The sequence below is a fragment of the Cricetulus griseus genome, chromosome 2 (genome assembly GCF_003668045.3).
Source record: "Cricetulus griseus strain 17A/GY chromosome 2, alternate assembly CriGri-PICRH-1.0, whole genome shotgun sequence".
In the NCBI taxonomy this organism is placed as follows: Eukaryota; Metazoa; Chordata; class Mammalia; order Rodentia; family Cricetidae; genus Cricetulus; species Cricetulus griseus.
In genome coordinates this window covers 419,355,800-419,375,460 of record NC_048595.1, presented here as the reverse complement: position 1 = coordinate 419,375,460, position 19,661 = coordinate 419,355,800, and the positions used below count along the sequence as shown (strand labels likewise).

Below are 19,661 nucleotides of genomic sequence, written 5' to 3'. Positions count from 1 at the left end.
GCATGGGTTAGCATCCGTATAAATGAGCCCGCACAGAATCAGCTTTCCAACACAAGATCACTGACTTGACTTGTCATGGTTTACAAAACAGAAGAGCAAGAGAAGATTTTGGCTCATCACACAGGGGGCATTCAAAGGAAAACTAGAATGGCTTTCTTTGCTCCTATCAATCGTAACTGTCAGAAATATATCACTTTTTTAATGTCCAGTCAACTGATTTTCCAGTGTGTCTTAGAATTTGTCTTCCTATGTACATCTGTCGATTGCTCCAGTACATAGACAAAATGAATGCAATAAGAGAAGTTCATTAAAATGAGAAGGGTAAAGATCAGTAATTGCTTTAAAGGAAAATGATGCAAACTAGATGATCTTAACTAGTGATATTTATGAGAGAAAAGTAGAGTCAAGCGTTTGAATCCTTTTCTGTCCAAAACAAGCAAAATAATAATAACCACAGAGAAAGTATTAAGAAGTAGTAATGCCAACATAAGTTCATAAACTACCACAATAATACCCTTTTATGTGTGAATATTTATAGTAGCCAACTGGTGGAAACTGAAAACGTTTAAGCAATGCCTTATTCCAGAATTCCAGTCTTCCAACTTAAGTTATCTCCTACCACCAGATCCGCCAATCTACTGGAGCCACAAATGGTGACTCAGATACGCTCGGTTTGTCCCTTGCATCCTTCGGAGTCTAGGGTGAATGCCACTGGCCTGGAAGACGCCCCCGTTGGGATATCATCTCCCTGCCTCCCATGTCTTTCTTTGGTCTCCTCAGGGGTGGAGTGTGGCTGGCAGTCCTGCTCAGAACTACTCCAGACGTAGCCAGGCAGCGTCACATGACTGTCGATCTGTCTGCTGGCATTCTTGGTGGGTTTGCTGGAGATGAGCACCAGGCGCGTGCTTGCCCCCATCTGTGACTGGCTGGTGGTGCTGTGAGTGACAGTGGTGAGCACAGAGCCGTATCTCTGGCCGCCACAAGGTGGCGTCCTTTTCCAGTCGATGGACAGATTCCACCGAGTCCACATCTTCTTCATCTCAGCCTGCACCTACAGGGTAAGAAACACGCTGTGTATCAGAAATCATAAAGCAGCCCCACGCCCCCCACGCCCATGTAATGACGAGCGTTGCTTAGATTTCAGTGATAATAATAATAAGCACTGGATGAGGTCCCTCTGTATTCAGGGACGCTACAGATATGTGCCTTTGGTACACCTCAAAAAGACCTTCCCAATCAATGTTACTTCTAGCATTTAAACTAGACCGAAGTGTCACTGAAACGAACCACTGCCTTATCAAAAGGAAGAAAGAGAATTCCGGGTTGGAGGAGAAATAAGAGATGAACAGTGGCGGGGGGGTGGGGGGCACAAGACTCTTCATGTCACAAGTCCTGCACGGAAGAGGCACCAAGTCTCACACACCCCAGGGATAAACAAACCTCCTGAAAGCGTTTGTCTGAGAAAGCTTACAGCTGCAGGGAAGTTCTGCTGTTCATTCTAGCCAGCCAGAGCACCCAATAAAAGTCCGCCTAGCTCCTTTCTTCAAACCCTTTACCACAGAAGACCCACAACTGTGCCGACACGCAGGACTCATCTCTAGGAGCCAACGGTTCATTAAGAGGCTGGGGCTTCTGCTGCCCTTTTCCTGTGGGAGGATGGAGCCTTAACTTGGCTGGCACAGCCAGTTAACTGCTACCCCTGCATCCGTCTAGCTCGGTGCTTTTTCCGCTTTGACTCTAAGCTCCCAAACACCAAGCCCCCAATTCTCCATTTGAAAAGCTCTCTGCCTTTCCCCCACTCTCAGAAGCTACTAAATAAACTTTAAAGTCTGATGTCTGACACCACCTCAGGCAGAGGAAAGCCAAGGAAGGTACTCTGCTTGCAACAAAACTGCCATACACTGTCAACCTGCAAGAGCCAACAGGAGGGAGGAAAATAAGGATGGGGATAGAAAAGCAGGCATAGCAGCTGCAGTCTGACTAGATGCAAGTTGGCCTCTGTGCCTGCTACAAAGGCGTCCTTTCTACTGACCCTTTCCCGAGAGCACCAGGGGAAGAAAAAAATCTTGTAAGTTGGTGTCACCTAAAGCCATATACTCATCTCTTCTTCTGAGGAGGGAAAAACAAACACTGATGCACTTAGCCCTGCTGCAAATTAAAGTAAAAATACAACCCAGCAGTAAATCCGGGTGGTGCATTGATAAGTTGCCACTCAAGTTCCTTATGCAGAGACCAACACCCCACAGAAAGAAGCCTCTGGTGATCCCCTGTAGTAAACAATGTCCTTGTCCTTCTGGGATGTGGAGCAAGTTGAAGATTTGAGAGAAAAAGGAGGCAGCATCCAACAGCAGGGCATGCCTAAAGCTCCAGAGTCATGTGATCATCCACGTGATGATCATGTAACTTGCGGTTACTTCTCTCTGGAGACTTCTGAATGGATTGAGATGGCCCTATCCTCAGCTTGTCATGAAAAACTTATCTGTTTTAATTGAATTTATTTTCATTTAGATTCATCCTAAGGAAAGTAGTTGACTTTTTCTAGAACTTGATGTGGACCAAAAGTGTTAGTATTAATTAACCAGAATTGATTTAGAATTAACTAAAATAAGAGTCTTCCCCTAAGAGCTCAAGGTTGTGAGGTCAATCTCTCAGAGGTATAAGCTCCCTTGTTTCTGCCTTCCATTACCCGATAATATGACAAGAAGACTCTGGGCAGATATGGCCACCTTGACATAGATGGCCCACTTTGGATCTGTGAGAAGCAGACCTCTACCCTTTGTAAATTACTAAGTTTCTTGTGTTCTGTCATAAAGACACAAAATGGATTAAGACAAATATTAATTTGGAGCTTATCTTCAGAGGCCCCTGGTGTCTTCAGACCTACCTCTCCATTGCAGTAACAGTAGACGATGGACACGAAGAAACCCTGTAGAGAAAAAGAGGCCATAAGCCCCGTGGCAGGAAAATATCTTGTATCAAAATTCACCAACTGAAAAGCTGGCTTTTGATGATATCTTCAGAAAATTACACAAATTATTTTCTCCTAACATTTCCAAATGTTTGTTTATATTACATTTGTTTGTGGCCTTTCCTTGCTTTCAGCCAAACCAAACAACTCAGTGAATACTCGGAGGTGAACAAAGAACTGATTCCTATTATGTGGTTTCGTTTATGTTAGCCCCTGCTTGGTAAAATATGTTTCTATGCCCTAAATGCTAGCAGCAACCAACATAGAATATTATATGCTACGAACACAAAAGACCTTTTCTTTACTCTGAAATATCTATTGAGCTTAAACACTGTGCTAAGAATGACTCAGCACGACAGGAGTAAGATATAAACAAAATGGTTCTGGAAGACGGAGACATGGATAAAATATATGACAACGGCCACATGAGAAAAACAAGACTATGAGGGTCTTACGGGTAAAGTTAGTGTTACAGGGAACAATAGGGTGGGTATATTGGATGAGAAACTCAGCCAAGACCCTCACTGGGATGACATTTAAGGTTGTCAGAGTAACAAGAAAATGATTGTCAACTGGATGGATATTATGGGAAGGTGGTTCTGGGGGGAAAGAGAGCAGAGTGTGACACTACCAAGCTCACTCTTGTCTCTACCCCCACCCCAGGCACACTGGTGAAGCAACAACCAGGTCCCATGAGGTCTGTGGGACATTAAGTGAGTGTTGACCAGCACCAGGCCATGCAGGGCTGTGTGGGGCAGAAAATGACACTTGAACTTGATACTGAGTACAACAGGAAACCTTTGGAAATTCTTGACAAGTAAGTAATACTACCAAACTGTGAAATTTCCAATTGTTCAGGCTGCTGGAAACTGAAGTTCCCTGACCAGGTTACAGATTGTACAGCCATATAGAACTTTGTAGCTGTGGAGAGTTGGCATGTTGCTGGTTAAGAGCCCAGATCACCTTGGGCTATTTTCAATTCCCTTAAGAGTCATTCATTGCCCACCTTTTAGAAACCTACATCATTATGACCATCAGGTAAAGCCTCTAGAATGTATTGATTTAGCAAACCGCTGGCTCTCACAAACCCAGAGCTAAGAACACTATCGGGTTCCATCTGAAATTCATAGTGGAGACTTTTTGTCTTTGTCATGACTCACCTATATGATGGCCCCACTAACATATTTGATAAACATACTGACTTAAGACTCCCTTTCATTCTGTAACTAGGAAACATGTACATAATCACTTCCATGAGAGCAACTTCCATCTGTGTTCTCAGGCTATGGTCACTCGTATCTGTCTCAAGCTCTCTGTTACTCCCCCTGGAATAAATACATCACAGATTTGAGGTGAAGGGAGGAGGTGCTGTGAAGACTCTCCATTTAAGAGGCTAGTCATCCTCTTTACACTGGGATGAAGTACATAGGGCAACCTTCTTCTATTTTCACCTTCCTTTCCTGTCTTGCTTTTCCCCTGCTTTTGTCTTCTTTTAATTTCATTTACTACACACACACACACACACACACACACACACACACACACACAAAAGCGAAGGACTCTGCCCTACAGCCGTGGTGTGTTCTCCAACAATGTGAGTTGTTATCTTGCTATCCAGGCTTGTTCCTATGCCAAACAGCTCCATGCTAATTCTCTATGGGGTCAGAGAATTAACCTGACCCCTAGGAGGAAACACAGTAAGAGCTGGACCCTCAGAAGACAGGCTCAGTGAACCAGGGCAAAGCTCAGAGAAAGCGGTTGAAACTAATCAATCGCAAGCAGCAAGCCACAGGCACTGCTGGTCACCTGGAAGGAGTTGAAGAAGAGTTCACAGTGCATGCGGATCTCCCACCAGAGCCCGGAGAAGGAGTGCGGCTGGCAGATAAATATGATGTAATGCACGCCAAACACCAGCACCAGGACCAGTGTTGACTTAGCCAGTTTCCTAGAAAAAAAAAAAAAAAAAGACACAAGGTTTTCTATCAACCGACCTTAGGTGCCTTTGGGGAAGCAGCTTATTGCAGAAATGAGTCAGATTTCCTCAGCTGCTGGTGTGCCCTTATTCTCCTTCCTCGACTTTTGCTGTTTTGTGGGTGTTTTCTTTGGATTGGTTGGGTGTGTGTGTGTGTGTGTGTGTGTGTGTGTGTGTGTGTGTGTGTGTGTATACATGAGTATGCAGGTACTCAGGCCCGGCCCTAGCATGCAGAAAATCAAACAGGACAACAGGACATCTCCTTCTATTTCTCTCTACTTTTTTTTTTTGAGCCAGAGCCTCTCATTGGACCTGAAACTCACCACTAAAACAAAGCTGGCTAGCCAGTGAGCTCTCAGGATTTGCCTGTTTCTACCTCCTAATGCTGTAGTTACAGGCATGTTCAGCCATGCCCAGATGGTACATGAGTGCTGGGGTTTCAAACTTGGCTCCCTATGCCTGCAGGGCAAGTGTTCTCCCCACTGAGACACCTCCCCAGTGCTGCCTCTTGTCACATTATAGGAATTCAGGTGGCTGATGCTAACTTCCCATTATTAGAGAGCATCCCTAATCTCACTAGAGATCCCCTGGGTCTCTAGTCTGTTCTTCTTGATGATATGACGTCGTTAAATGGCCTTCGTTACTATTCTAAGTCATCCTTAACTTGTGTGTTTGAGACTTAACAAAGCATCTCCTCCATCCTAACCTGAGATTCAGGGAATGTCAGGGAAGAGGGGGCAGAAAATTGTAAGAACTGGAAGACAAGGAAGTCTGCTGCAAGAGTGTGCCTTCTGTGAGAGACAGGGAAGCTGCACACATTAAATCTCAATATGGCTGCCTAAGTAAGATCCTGAACAATTCCAACACCAGTCGGCATCCCAATATGGGTAGTGGAAATCCCATGGGGCCCCTACCCCTGAATGAAGAGCTACAGGAATTCATGGCTGCTGAGAGAGAGAAAGAACCAGTCTTCCACAGGATGAGTCCTCTGATTGGTTACCCAATACCAAGTGGTCAGCCCTAAAAATCTCACACACATAAGCAACAGTAAACTGATTCAGCGGGTTGTGTTTATAATATTTGCTTATATGCAATAATAATTAAGAGATACTCATGACAATTAATAACAATAATAATTAAGGAAAGGCTATGAATTTGAGATGGAGTGGAAGGAGGAAGGGGAGAATGACAAACAATATATATACATATATATATGAAATTTTAAATTTTAATTAATTTTTTAAATCAACAACTCAAAGACACTTCAGCTCTTCCTCTTATTCTGAATGTTCTGTGAAATATTCTGTTTCCAACTACCTGTGATTCTGTTTAATTCTCTCACTTTCTCTCTCTTTCTCTCTCTCTTTCCCTCCCTCCCTCTTGATTTTTGTCTTGTTGTTTGGTTGGATGGTTGAGTTTTTTGTTTTTGTTTTTTGGTTGTTTTTTCTTGTTTTGTTTTGTTTTGAGAAAGGGTCTCACTTCGTAGCCTTGGCTGGTCTGGAAGTCACTATGAAGAACAGGCTGGCCTTGAACGCACAGGGATCTGTCCTCCTCTGCCCCTGCCCCTGCCCCTGCCTTTGGAATGATGCAATTAAAGGAATGAGCCATCCCTGCCCTGCCCTGGCCTCATCCTAATGATCTTGTATATTTGAAGCAATCCTGATTTTTCCAATGTGATAGTGTTGATATTTGGTTTTAGGTGTCAGTTTGCCTAAGGATGGCATAGATGACTGGTAAAGTATTATTTCAATGTATCTGTGAAGGTGCTTTCAAAGGAGATGGGTACATGAATGGCTGGACTCAATATGAAAGGTCTGCCCTTGGTGTCGGCAGGTACCACCCAGCCCCTGGGGCTCACTAGTTAGTACTCAGAAGGAGGACAAGTACAGGCAGGCCCAACAGCACTGGTCAGGCCCAACAGACCCATTGCTTATCAGCAATGCTGTCTTGAATGAAATGTGCGAATGTGGAATTCTAAAACTGAAGGAACTGTAGGCAAGGCAAGTGAGGACTCAGACTAGTGGACAAAAGGCCCACAGGCTACAAGAGAAACTGAGTGAGGGGCAGGAGGCTGCACCAAGGAAACAGACAGTTCTGTCAGAGCCAGAAGGCACAGGGAAGGTCTACACACCTCTTCTGCAGCAGGAGCACAGCTCTCCTGCCTCCAGTCCTCCAGGCTCCCAGCCTTTGGAGCTGGGATTTGCACCTGTAGGCAGATGAGCTGTTGTGTATCCCTCTTGAGCTGAGGGCTACACCATTTGTTTCTTTGGTTGTGAGACTTTGGACTTTAAACAGAGTCCTGGAACTGTGAGGCCTGCCGAGGGCCTCCAGACTCACATGAACCAGTTCACCAAGTACCGTCTCATATATCCACTTACCTGTAACTGCCTATTCTCCTATAAACCTACCTGCATGTGTACACCTTCGTACATCTTGGCAGGCCTATTGATTCCGCCCTGAGAGAACCGTGTCCAGTACAGACAGACTTAGTCTAAAATGGTCCTCGCTGATCCCACCTCTTGGTCCTTATGTCCTTGTCAGTCCTTTCCCTGAGTATGGTTGGGTTGGGGGATTTCCTCTGGTTGACTAAAGCCACTTCTGTGACTGTGTTACCTACGATTCTAACTGCCATCTTCCTAGCCTTCTGCAGTGAAACAAGCTGCCATGTTGGGAGCTGTTCTACTCAAAGTCTCATGTGGCAAGAAACAGTAGCATCTGGACATCAGCTGACCAGCGCCCAAATCTGCAGTAGTCACACACACTCAGATATATTCTGCCCAGTCCAACTTTTCCATGACGCCATGGCCCTGATTGGCATTTCATTTGCAGCCTTGTGACAGCCTAGCAGAGGAGGAGGACACAGATCCTTGACCTACAGAGAATGAGATGGAAAGTGTGCTCCCCTAAGCCACTGAGTTTGGAGCAATTCATCTGTCACCAGGTCACCAAGTGCACCATTTTCCAGTTCTTGGGTTACTTTTGTTAGGTTTGCACTTGATCCAAGAAATTGCCAAACATGGCCCATTTTGTATGTATTTCTTGAGTTTTTTCCCCTTTGTGAATCATCTACACTCAAAAATCTTGAACAATTTTGTCTTCCATCTTTATCAGTCTCTCCTCTAGTTGCATTATTTACTTATTATTTTTCTTCTTGGAATCAAACTGCATGGGTGAGCCAAGATCTCACTAGTCTAAGACTGAAGGGAACTAGATTCAGAATCTAGGCTTGATGTTTTCTGCCTATGGAATGCTGGTTCATGTATCTAGTCTCAGGAATAGGAGGGCAGGGTCCACAATCCCATCAAGTCTCTAGTATTTCAAAGCTTTCTTGGTAGTCATCATTCCCATCAACACACTATCCAGCATAGCCTGCTTTCTGGAGTGCCCACAGATTCGCATGGAGATGTCCAAGGCTGTCTACCTCCCTCATTGCCTGTGGTGTCTCAGTACTGTCAGAACCAGCTGTCCAGTGGCCTGCCCCTCACTCATAATTTTCCCTGCAGACTGTGAGCTTTTCATCTGCTGGGCTGAGCTCCCACTTGCCTTGCCTACAGTTTCTTCAGTCTTAGAATCCCACATTAGTCCATTCCATTCAGGAGAGCATTGCTGATAAGCAGTAGATCTCTTGGACCTGACTAACACTCTCAGCGCTCAGAACCTGCCTGTACTTGTCCTCCATCTAAATGCTGAATAGTAAGCCCAAGTTCCTGTTTCTGTAAGTCCAGAAAGGATGCTGTGAACACCTAGGGCATTTAATTTGGTTTAGTTAGATCCAAGAATTGCATTAACTGCACTTGCACAGCCTTAAAACTCTTGTCTAACATCTCTCTGAAAAAAATTATATTCTGTTTTTAAGATGCAGTGTAAATCCCCCGGAGAATGCACTCAAAATCAGGCTAGCTTTGATTGATCCTACTTTTGTAGCTAGGAACCAAAAACTAGGTTGAAACAAGAAATTAAATCAAAGCAATAGATTATAAAATGGTCACAAATACTAAAGTTTTGTCACTATTCAGTTTAATGCAGACTAGGAGAATAATTACATCAGGCAATGAAATCCATTTGATATCCTGTTAGCTCTATCCTTTGAACTCCCTCTTCTTGTCTATGACTAAGTTATTGTATAGTTCTGTAAGGATCATCTGTGAAAACAGTAATTGAATTCATCTTTGGTTTGCTGTATAACAAAGAACCACAAAGTCCCTGCCTTAAATACTCATTCCCTCTGTTGCTATGCAGTGCTAGACATACAGATCAACACAATTGGGTGTTATACTTGAGTCTCTCAAAACTGAACTCAAGGTTTCAACTAGGGTTGGATTCACAGCTGGACCCAGGGTTCTCTTATAAACTCATTCAGATTTCTAAAGACCTCCGCTGCATTTGTAGGGTTGTCTTCTGGCTCTCAGCCCCGAGTCACTTGGATCCTACAGACTGCCAAACCTGTATGTCCAAACCACAGGCTCTCCCAGGCTTCCAGGATGGACTCTTAATATATCACAAGACTGACTAGTCCTCTTTCTTTGACATATAATGCAACCTAATCAAGGAGAGAACAATGCAGTCATAGATCTTGCCCACATTCAAGGTCTCGATGACAGAGCAAGTATTGCACATGGCACATATAGGATACTAAAGGCTAGAGATCCCAGGGGTCCTCATAGAAATCTGTCTACCCAGACTTTGAGTATTACCCATGGAAGGCCTCACCCTCCCTGAGGAGCAGAAAGGGGTTGGGATAGGGAGTCAGTGGGAGGATGGGGAGGAGCGGAGGGATAGGAAATTGAGATTGACATGTAAAAGAAGCTTGTTTCTAATTTAAATTTTAAAAAGAAAAAGGAAAGAGAAAAGAAAGAAAGAAAGAAAGAAAGAAAGAAAGAAAGAAAGAAAGAAAGGATGGATGGAAGGAAGGAAGTCTGTCTACCACAGTAATGCAAGTCATAAGTCATTCCTGGCCACTGAAACACAAATTTCATCCAGCAGATTATAGATGCCTCTGACTGTAGCCCTGTAGGTATTAAGTTTTGCAGTTTGCATCCACTTATAAACTCATTCCAGCATGCATTTCCTAACTATATATCCTCTTTTGAACCTGGTGAAATGTTTTGCCACCTCCTTCATTAATTATGGAATTAAATAAAATGTTGAACTGAGTTCATGTTTGTATATTAGCTATGATTACATCCTCTTTTAGAATTTATCCTGCAGAGCATATGACTAGCAAATGTACACCTAGGTCATGATGTGTATTCGTAGCAGGTTAGGCACAAGCCACTCTGGGCACTGGTGCTCATTAGTGTTCATATGGTCAATCACAGACACTGTATGGTTTTAAAGCTTAGCCTTTAATGAAGATACATCTGTCTGATGAAATGATCTGGGCATGTAGCAACTGATATGGGTCTTCTGGCTTGCTGGGAGTATGGTGTTGGTTTGGGGTACAAGAGAAATGCAAAGGAGTCAAGCGGTTTAGGGACATGGTGTCCAATTTGGAAAATAGATGCCCAGCTCTCATAGGATCTAGCCCACATCATTCTCCAGATAAATTTGTATGGAAAAAATCTCTAGTATAGCTAAAACTAAAGAGGACAGGCTCAGGATCCTGTTTATCTTAAGCCTTTCTTGGTCCCTCCTGGCTTTAAATGAAGCTTTCCTCATGTCTATGTAAATAGGTTTTTCTTATTTTGTTTTATTTTTATTTTAAATTTATTTATTTATTTGAAAATAGAGTTGTTGTTGTTGTTTTGCAGGTTTCTTCTCTTTAATTGACCACTCTGCTTATATATAAACCTTACAGTATACAGGAACAAAGTTAGTATTTAAATCAAATATACACAAGCTGCCCATACAAATCTGCCATTTAGCAACTTTACAATTCCAGACATACATGGTCTGACAGCAGTAGAGTTTTATGGATGCATTTCTGCATGTGCTTTCCTCAATTCAAGAGAAATATTTTATAAGATGTCAGTCACTTTCTCTCTCTTTTCCTTATTTCCTCTCTCTCTCCTTCCAAGAGGGAAATGTAGCAAATGAAACTGTTAGCCATTTTGTACCATGCTACTGAAGCAACCTGGAGTGTCTCACTTCTTGTAAGAGAAGGTATATTATCCATTTCCAGCTGGGGAAAGAGGTTCAAAGAATGAAAATATCCACCCAAAATTATACCTTAAGTGACTATTCATCTTTAAATCTGTCTGCTTTGCTGTCATACTGTGTTGGTTTTTCCCTAACCATTAAATTGGTTTGTTAAGCAAAAATCATAATGACATATTTAACATCATATTGATTGACAAGTTCAGTTTGAGGAAACATTCAAGTGTTCTCTTCCTTGAATTCTTTCACACATTGTATTTTCCAAGTTCTGACAACTCCTCTTGATTGTTAAAGTATATTAAAATGAGGTATAAAAGATCATGTAGTGGATATTGGTTTATTTAGTGACTTACTTAAAACTCCTGTGTGAACTGCCTACTTTCCGAGCATAACTTTACTCGCTACCTGGAACAGAATGACCTGAAGGAATATCTGAAACAGTGGGTAGTCTCCCTTAACAACCTGCTGACTGCCACATATGTTACTGTAAAATCTGACTTGCTTTCTTGTGGTTTTAGAGTATAAAATGAGAGTGCCAACTGGACCTTGGATCAAAGACTTTCAGGAGCTGTCCTGGCTTTGTTCCACAGGTGATATCTCTCTTCCACTCTCATTGGCATCACAGTGCTTATACCAGAAAGACTCTGGCAACATTTCTGGAGGCCCCAGTGAGATCTTCTTCACCAAGACCCCAGTTAGTCCAAAGAGGTTGCTTCTCCTCAGCCACTGAAGGTCTCTGGAACTAGGAAGTATGTACCCATAATGGAATTCTGGGGTTCTTGAAAGATTAGCCAGACACTGCATAGAAAATTGCTTTAAGTTGCAGGTGTTAATTGTGGATAACCCCACACACACACTCTGAGGCTGCTGTGAACCATGAGAGATGACCCAGATAAGCCTCTGAGTTTCGATTTTTCAAAACAACCTCAGAATGAAGACAACAGGCCAGCTTCTACTCTGCCTCTTGCTGTTCTTCCTGGTCCTGTGGATGTGCACCAATGCAGCCCCCACTTAACGTCTCTGATCCTGTCACATAAATTAGTCTGGAGGGCACCCCTATTCCAGGACAAATCCACTCACTATCATTCATCAATATAACTAACACCACTTCCCCTCCTAGAAGTATTCTGCCATTGAATGAAGATGTAAATGTGAAGCCTGGGTTACCCTGATAACAGGAACTGGAACCAGCCAAAAAGAAAGAAGCTAAAAGGAGTTGGAGATCTGAAGGGCATTTTGACATCAGATGTGGAGATGCAGAATTTGGTGTTTGCCCAGCTGGTTTTCAGTCTTGCTTTGGTCTAGTATTTCCTCACTATGTTTCCTTTCCTTCCTTTTGGGATGGTAATGTATATCCTGTGCCATTACATGTTGGAAGTATGTGATCTGCTTTTTCATTTTGATTTTACAGGGGCTAACAGTTAAGAGATTCCCATGAGTCTCTAAAGAGACTTTGAACTTTTTAAACATGGTTGAGACTGTTAAAGACTATGGGGACTTTGTAAGTTGGACTTTTTTGCGTTATAATATGGCTATAAGCCTATGAGGGCCAGGGAGCATAATATAGTGGTTTTAATAAAAATGGCCCCCATAGACTCTTAAGGATTGGTCTTGGAGTAGGTGTGGCCTTGTTAGAGGAAGTATGTCACTGGAGAGTAAGCTTTGAGGTTCCAGAAGCTCAAGCAAGGCCCAGTGGCTCACTATCTCTTTCTGCTTCCTATGGATCCTGATATAGAACTCTCAGCTACCTCCAGCACCCTATCTGCCTGCATGACATCATGCTTCCCAGCATGACAAAAATTGACTAAACCTCTGAACAGTAAGCCAGCCCAGTTAAATGTTTTCCTTTATAAGAGTTACCATGGTCACAACGACTCTTCACAGCAATAGATCACTGACAAAGACATATACATTTAAGTAATATACTCTGAAGTTAAAACTAACTAACACTGAGACAAGAACACAAATTTCACTTTCCATGTCTGCTTCAGAAGTAAGGCTTGATAATCTGAGGATTCTAAAACAGAGTACTAAACTGAAAATATAAATAAACATCCTACATTCAGAACTAAAACTCTATACCATTTACAAATAACATCACACTTTTTCATTTTATGAAGAATGAAAGGTTATTTATACCCCCCACACACACTATGCCATCATTCTTGGTCTATGTCTTCACTGATGGACTATAACATGAGGCAATTTATATTAGTACAGCATAGGCCTTTGTCCACAGATTCTTGGGCACTGTGTATATCACAATACTACCACTGTAACTCAAGGAACATAGTTGGAGTTGGAAGCTGCAGGTTTTTTCACACTGTGCATCCTAAGAAAGTCTGCTATACAGAAAAAGCTAGCTGCACATTAGAGGAAAGAATTAGAAAAATTAGAGAAAGAATCAGCAAAGAATTTGGAAAATATTTGCGAAATAAAACAAAATGTTGAACATGGTTCGTTCATTCTTCTGTTGTTACCCATCTAATGGATATAAAATCTAGTCCACTACCTGATTACTAGATATGTTAGTTCAATTTGATAGAGGCCATTATTACTCTGAATTACCATAATGACCACTGGAAGGAATGGGCACTCCCTTGAAATGGATTCATAGTGATCATGAACACTCAGTTTGTCTTTTTCTTCATAAAAGACAAAGAAAAGGAATTCCTCCCATCAGTGTGTTTGAAAAGTTCTTAAAATTTGTATTTGATAGGTATCAATTTGCTAAAGGTTTTGATGCAATACAGCAAATGCACCTGCTTGATTATTTTCATAAGGACATATTTTTAAATACAAGACAGTTGTCTAAGAAAATCACCAAGAGATTTTGTGTGAATTTATATAATTTATAGAAAATTAACAACCTGCTAAGAACAAATATACATAGAGAATCCAGACACAATAATATTTGTATCTTAACTATAATACTTTCTTCCAACAAACAATATAAGTGAATGAAACAAAAACACATATTCATAGAGGAAATTGCCTGGAGACACTTCAGACCAACTGGTGTTCATTCTTTAAACAGCAAACAAAATATTTCCTCTGATGGAGGTGCTCTGTGTTACCTGTACTGCTTTCTCATGTCATGCCCAACAGCATTGGTCTCCCAAATTTTGGTAGCAAGAACTCTAACTGTATTCAGGAACAGAATAAAATTCAGCTGAAAGACAAAAGAAGGTAATATCACAACAAAATTAAGCTACTCTTCAAGACATTTATAGAATTTAGTAATTTGAACGTCTTTGAATTGAGATGAAAAGTTACCCACTCTATAAATTTAAATACAGAATCTGAGATATAAAAGAGTAAAAGCTACTGACTTCCAATTTGACTTCATTTTAAAAATGATATTTTTAATATCATTAGAAACAAGAAGTATCAATGAATAATATACTAGGATCCAATTTCCAAACATCAGATGAAGCTCATGGTAGGTTGGCAAGACAAAATTGAGTTATTGTACATATGGGACAATCTTTTTTTTAAAAAAAATGAATTAATACCTGGCTTCTGTCTCTGTGCTGAGGAGGGAGAATAATGAATTGTTCAGAGAATAGTATTCTTTATTATGATGTGTAATGTGTACTTGGAGATGCACATTAAGGATATTTTATAGGCTATGTAAGAAAAGACCCCTGAATTTGAATTTGAAAAGTAATAGGTGTGGGAACCACTAGAGAGGACTGACTTGTATTCAAACAAGGGATATAACAGAGAGTTGGTGAGATGAGCCCTTTGTGTAAGAGGGAGGTGCTTCTAAACTAATGGTTCATGGATGCCATTTCCTGAACACTCTCTGAGCCTCACACGAATATGAGATATTTTTATTGTGCACAATTATTAAGGACCCAAAATTTTCCAATTCAAAGAGATTTGATCTGGGGTACCCAACTATTAGCTGGAATTTTAAGCCATATGCATAGTTCCATGATGTGTTTAAGGATAACAGTCTCACACTCTCTCTTCAGATAGATTTAAAAGAAATAGAAAACTTGGAGAGTTGAGGCTTTTCATTGGGAATGCTTTCTGAACAGCCATATTTATTTCACACTACAGGATTTGCTATCTACCTGACAACAGTTTCCAACAATGTAGTATGTGTGGGGTGAATACCTGGGAAAGGCTGAATCATGGCAACTGTGTGAGAGACTGAGCATTAGAACCTGAACCAAGAATTGCCATGGGTGCATGACCAGCTGCAGACTACCATTCATCTTCCCTATTGCTTGTGATAGAAGACCAACCCTCTACCATATTAAAATATTCAGAACCAAGGTCTCTGACATCATGACATATGTCAAAGATAAATTCTGAAAACCAAAAAAAAATATTTGATTGGAAGTAATACACACCAGTTCACCCAACAGTTTAATAGGAGAGAAGACAATTAAGAGTAGCCAAATTGATTATAAAAAAAATTAAGAAAAACTAAGACTTAGAAAAATACATATATATGCACATAGTAACACATGAAAGAATAGTAACAGGAAATTCCAGATAATTAGTGTAAATGATTTAGGAAAATATAGAATATAGGGTAACTAGAAAGTGTTATTGGCACTTAATATCCTGAATTCTTACAGGAAAAATTAGCTCTAGGAGATGGGCATCTCATTACCATCACTGCACAAGGTGAAATGCCACGTGGTCACACGGTCAGTGAGTGGCAGAGCACTCATGTAGACCGCATGTTGAATGTACTGTGTGCTCTCAGTCATTCTGTTGCTCTGCCTATCCAATGGAGTTGAAAAATAAAAAATTGAATTGATTCAAAACGGATCAAAGACCTCAATTTCAAATCTGAAATTCTACTTCTAGATAAAAACGTTGGAAATATCCTTCAAAACAATGGTGTCAGCAATACGTTTCTAAACGGAACGTTACTAGCACAGGCCAGTTTGGAGGACCAACTAGGGTGGCTCCAGGGAACTAAAACGTGGGTGCATAGCAAAGGAAACAATCAACAAAGCACACGACCCAGGGAGGGGAGAAAACCTACACCAACCACACCTCAGACACAAAGAACTGCAGAAGTTAACTGCCAAGGAAATAAAACTAAAGATCAACGAACAGGCTAACAATAAATGTTGGAGAGCGTGTGTAGGAAGAGGAACCTTCATTCACTGCTGGTGTGGGGTGTAAATTAATACAGCCAGTGGGGAAATAGGTTTGGAGTTTTCTCAAAACATTAAAAATAGAATGGGAATTCTATACCCCACCATGAAGATATTTCAATTCCCATGTTGATTGTTGCTGTACTCATTAGACCAAATAAACCGAACCAAACTAATTGACTGGATGTTGAAAATCTGCTACATATATAAAATGGAATATTATTCAGCTCTGAAGAAAAATGAAATCACAAAATTTGCAGGAAAACTTGATAACCTTAGAATGCATAATGCTAAGTGAGGCAGCCCAATCTCAAAATTTAAAAAAAAAAAAAAAAAGCATGTTCTCCTAAATTATATCCCGGCCTATAATGTATACATGTACATATGTAAGCAAATGTAAGAATACTATAACATTTTAAAAGGACAACAAGAAAGGGCAATAAAACAAAGCCAAAATGCATACTAATGTATTAAAGTAAAATTATATACTTTGTGCAAGTCCTTTGAATACACTGTCAAGGTGTAACACATTCTCAATGCAGACTAGATCCTTAATGGGAAGTGTCCATATATGATTCCACGAGGGGCTGTTATCTTCCTAGGAAACCTGAATTTTAAGTTAAATTTTTTGCTGTTTAAAAATTCCTATAGGGAGTAGCTCTTTATAAGCATTGCTAAACTCCATTGGGGGGGGGGAGGACACTAAGAATCTTAACTTCCAAATACTAAGAGCACAAAGATTATGGAGGAAAAGAGTCACAAGATCAGGCAGTAGAGTCAGAGATACACCTACTCCCACCATTAGGAGTCCCACAAAGACACCAAGCCAACAAGCATAGCATATCTGCCGAGGATCAGCGGCAGACCCACGCAGGCCCTGCGCTTGCTGCTTCAGGCTCTGTGAGCCATCTGTGCCCTTCTTAGTTGATTCAGTGGACCGTGTTCTCCTGGTGTTCTTCATCCCCTCTGACTCCTACAATCTTTCCTCCCCCCCCCTTCCTTGGAGTTATGTAGATAGAGCTAAGCAATACCGTAGAACAGCAATGAAAAATAGATCATTGAAACTTAGTTTTTGAGCAACCCACAGCTGGCATTTAAAAAAGAACCCAAGACTAAAATAAGAAATCAGACCTGGCCACTTACTGACACATTTGATTTTGTATGCTTGTTTTTCCACAGGCTGTGGTTGATTTTTCTCAGAACTCTTCAAAAATAAGCCCCAGGATCAAAGAATGTGCAAGGTGGGAAGCATTTAGAAGATGTTTTCTTGATGGTAATTTGACAATGCTAGTGTAGAGATCTTCGAATTTAAATAACCCTGCATAAATCAATGCAACTGTGAGAGTTTGAAGAGTTTACAGTTTACATGATACATGGTGGTAAGAATTAGAAAAATGTGGATCAGAGATTTCTTTCTTAGAGTCACTTTTATCAGTTTATCTTCACAATTTTCTAGACATTGACAGCATCATTGTGCATTCTACATGGACCAGATCCTCAGATGGCTAATGGTCTACTTTGAGGGAAGTATGTTTAATACAGAGTTCAGACTTTCAGCGGTTTTCTTTTTTTCATCTCATGAATGGTTTGTTCTACACACTTGTAAAAAGATACCTTCAAGAATTCTGATAGAGGAACAAAGATGGTAACTCCCATAAAAGCTTTTAGAAAAATCTTAAAAGATAATTTTTAAAATACCATATCCACTTCTCTTTAAAATATGAAGAGGACATAAACAGGTATTATCTACTTTCTGTTGTTTAGGTCCATGATGAATCTGTCCCCTAAGTATTACCACAGGACGGTCAACCTCCAAAACCATGAGATGGGAATGAGAAGGAAATTGATAAGGGAGGGATCTATATAGATAAATATTAGTATGTAACTTTGACAGATTTGCAAATACCAAATTGATTTTTTCCTAGAGAAAATTCTGCCTTCCAGAAGCCTTGCCTAAATTTCTCAAAAATAGCACTACAAATAAAAATCAAGCTCTAATATATATTATAGAAGCTGTCTGTGAGTTACAGACTAGCAAGAAGTATGCATTTTATATTTGTATTTATTGTAGAATCAAATTACAGTATGAGAATGGATAGTTTCTTACTTACTGTTTAAAAGCTCAGTAATTTATTACAATATACCTGTCAATGAAGTAAAACTATTTCTCATGTTCAACATATTGAGAAATAAGGCAATGTGGTGTGAATGAATGGCCTGCATTTAAAGGGTCTCTGGGGGGAATGAATGCATAGCATTTGACTTTGACACAGACAACTGTTTCAGCAAACGGTGAGGATTAAGGTCAGGGTTAACCCAACAGAACCCTTCTTGCCACCAGCAGCTGGGCTGAAGATGTATCTTGGGTTTATTCGCTAAGTGGACCTGTTAAAGAACCCTATAAATAGTGGAGATTGCCCCACTGAGGGACAGGATGCTGAGGGATGGTGCTGTCCCTGAAGACCTGGAAGACATTGCTCAGGTTGCTCAGTGCAAGTTTCTAGAACAAAGGATAGGCTATCTGAAGCCAATTCCACATCTTACATTCACCCACCCAGGGCTTCAGCCCCTTCTCCAGGGATGAGGAGGATGAAGAAGAGAAGAAAAAAGTTCACATCAGTTGAGCCCCTCTTGTGAAAGGAAAACTCAAGACTAAGGGGAGGGATGAAGGCAGCAACTCCAGAGTGTGTTCAAGGGCACGAACTGAAGCAGATTAATGAGACTATCTGGAAAGAGAAGGGAAAAAGAAGAGAAGGGAGAAGGCACGAGAAATGGATGGATTCTAGAAGTTTCTATTCATCCAGGATCATCCATCTATAAATTAATTATGTGTTTACGATTATACACATTGGTTACATTTATTTTCTTGGTTTCTTTTTAAAAAATGTTCACTCAGCTGGTGGCAGCATACCTTTAATCCCAGGCAGAGGCAGGTAGATCTCTGTGAGTTTGAGGCCAGCTTGGTCTAGAGTTAGTGAGTTGCAGGACAGACAGTACTACAAAGAGAGCCCCTATTTCTCTCCAAAAGAAAGTTCATTTTATTGCACATACATGTTTTAATTCAGCTAAGGTCTGGCAACACATTGTACAGAAAAATACATGCAGCCTTCACATGATCACTAAAGAAATCATTTAATGAATAGAATGTGTGAGATTGATTTCCAGAAAGCTAAAAAGATACAGGCTGCCAGTCACAAGTTGTCACAACTTTGACCTTCCATTGCTACAACAGCAATATGGATTATGGCTTCTTCCTTAGGTTCTTAGGTCTCTGGAACCAGCACTCAAGGATAGATTATTTCATTTAAAAAAAATGGAGGGCTTTCAGAATACCATAACTGATGCCAGAGTCAAACAAGGCTGTGTTGGAATTCCATTGGCCTCTCTAAAATAGGCATCAGCTCTTCTGGCCACATGGTGCCTCCAGAATCTTCTATTTTCTTTTCAAAATTCATATATCAGGCTGAGGATGTAGCTCAGTTGGTAGAGTGCTCAAATT

The 19,661-nt window shown here is 40.9% G+C and overlaps 1 protein-coding gene across 1 annotated transcript in view; it reads right to left on the bottom strand.

The window, feature by feature from the left end:
* Positions 1–658: 658 nt before the first annotated feature.
* Pth2r (parathyroid hormone 2 receptor) overlaps positions 659–19,661 on the bottom strand; it is a 68,583-nt gene continuing 49,580 nt past the window's right edge. Inside the window, exons 10-13 of the mRNA XM_027396062.2 lie at positions 14,114–14,208; positions 4,775–4,913; positions 2,885–2,926; positions 659–1,051 (exon numbers count right to left, since the gene is read on the bottom strand). Coding sequence (XP_027251863.1) covers positions 659–1,051; positions 2,885–2,926; positions 4,775–4,913; positions 14,114–14,208 — 669 coding nt within the window. The remainder of the gene's footprint in view (positions 1,052–2,884; positions 2,927–4,774; positions 4,914–14,113; positions 14,209–19,661) is intronic.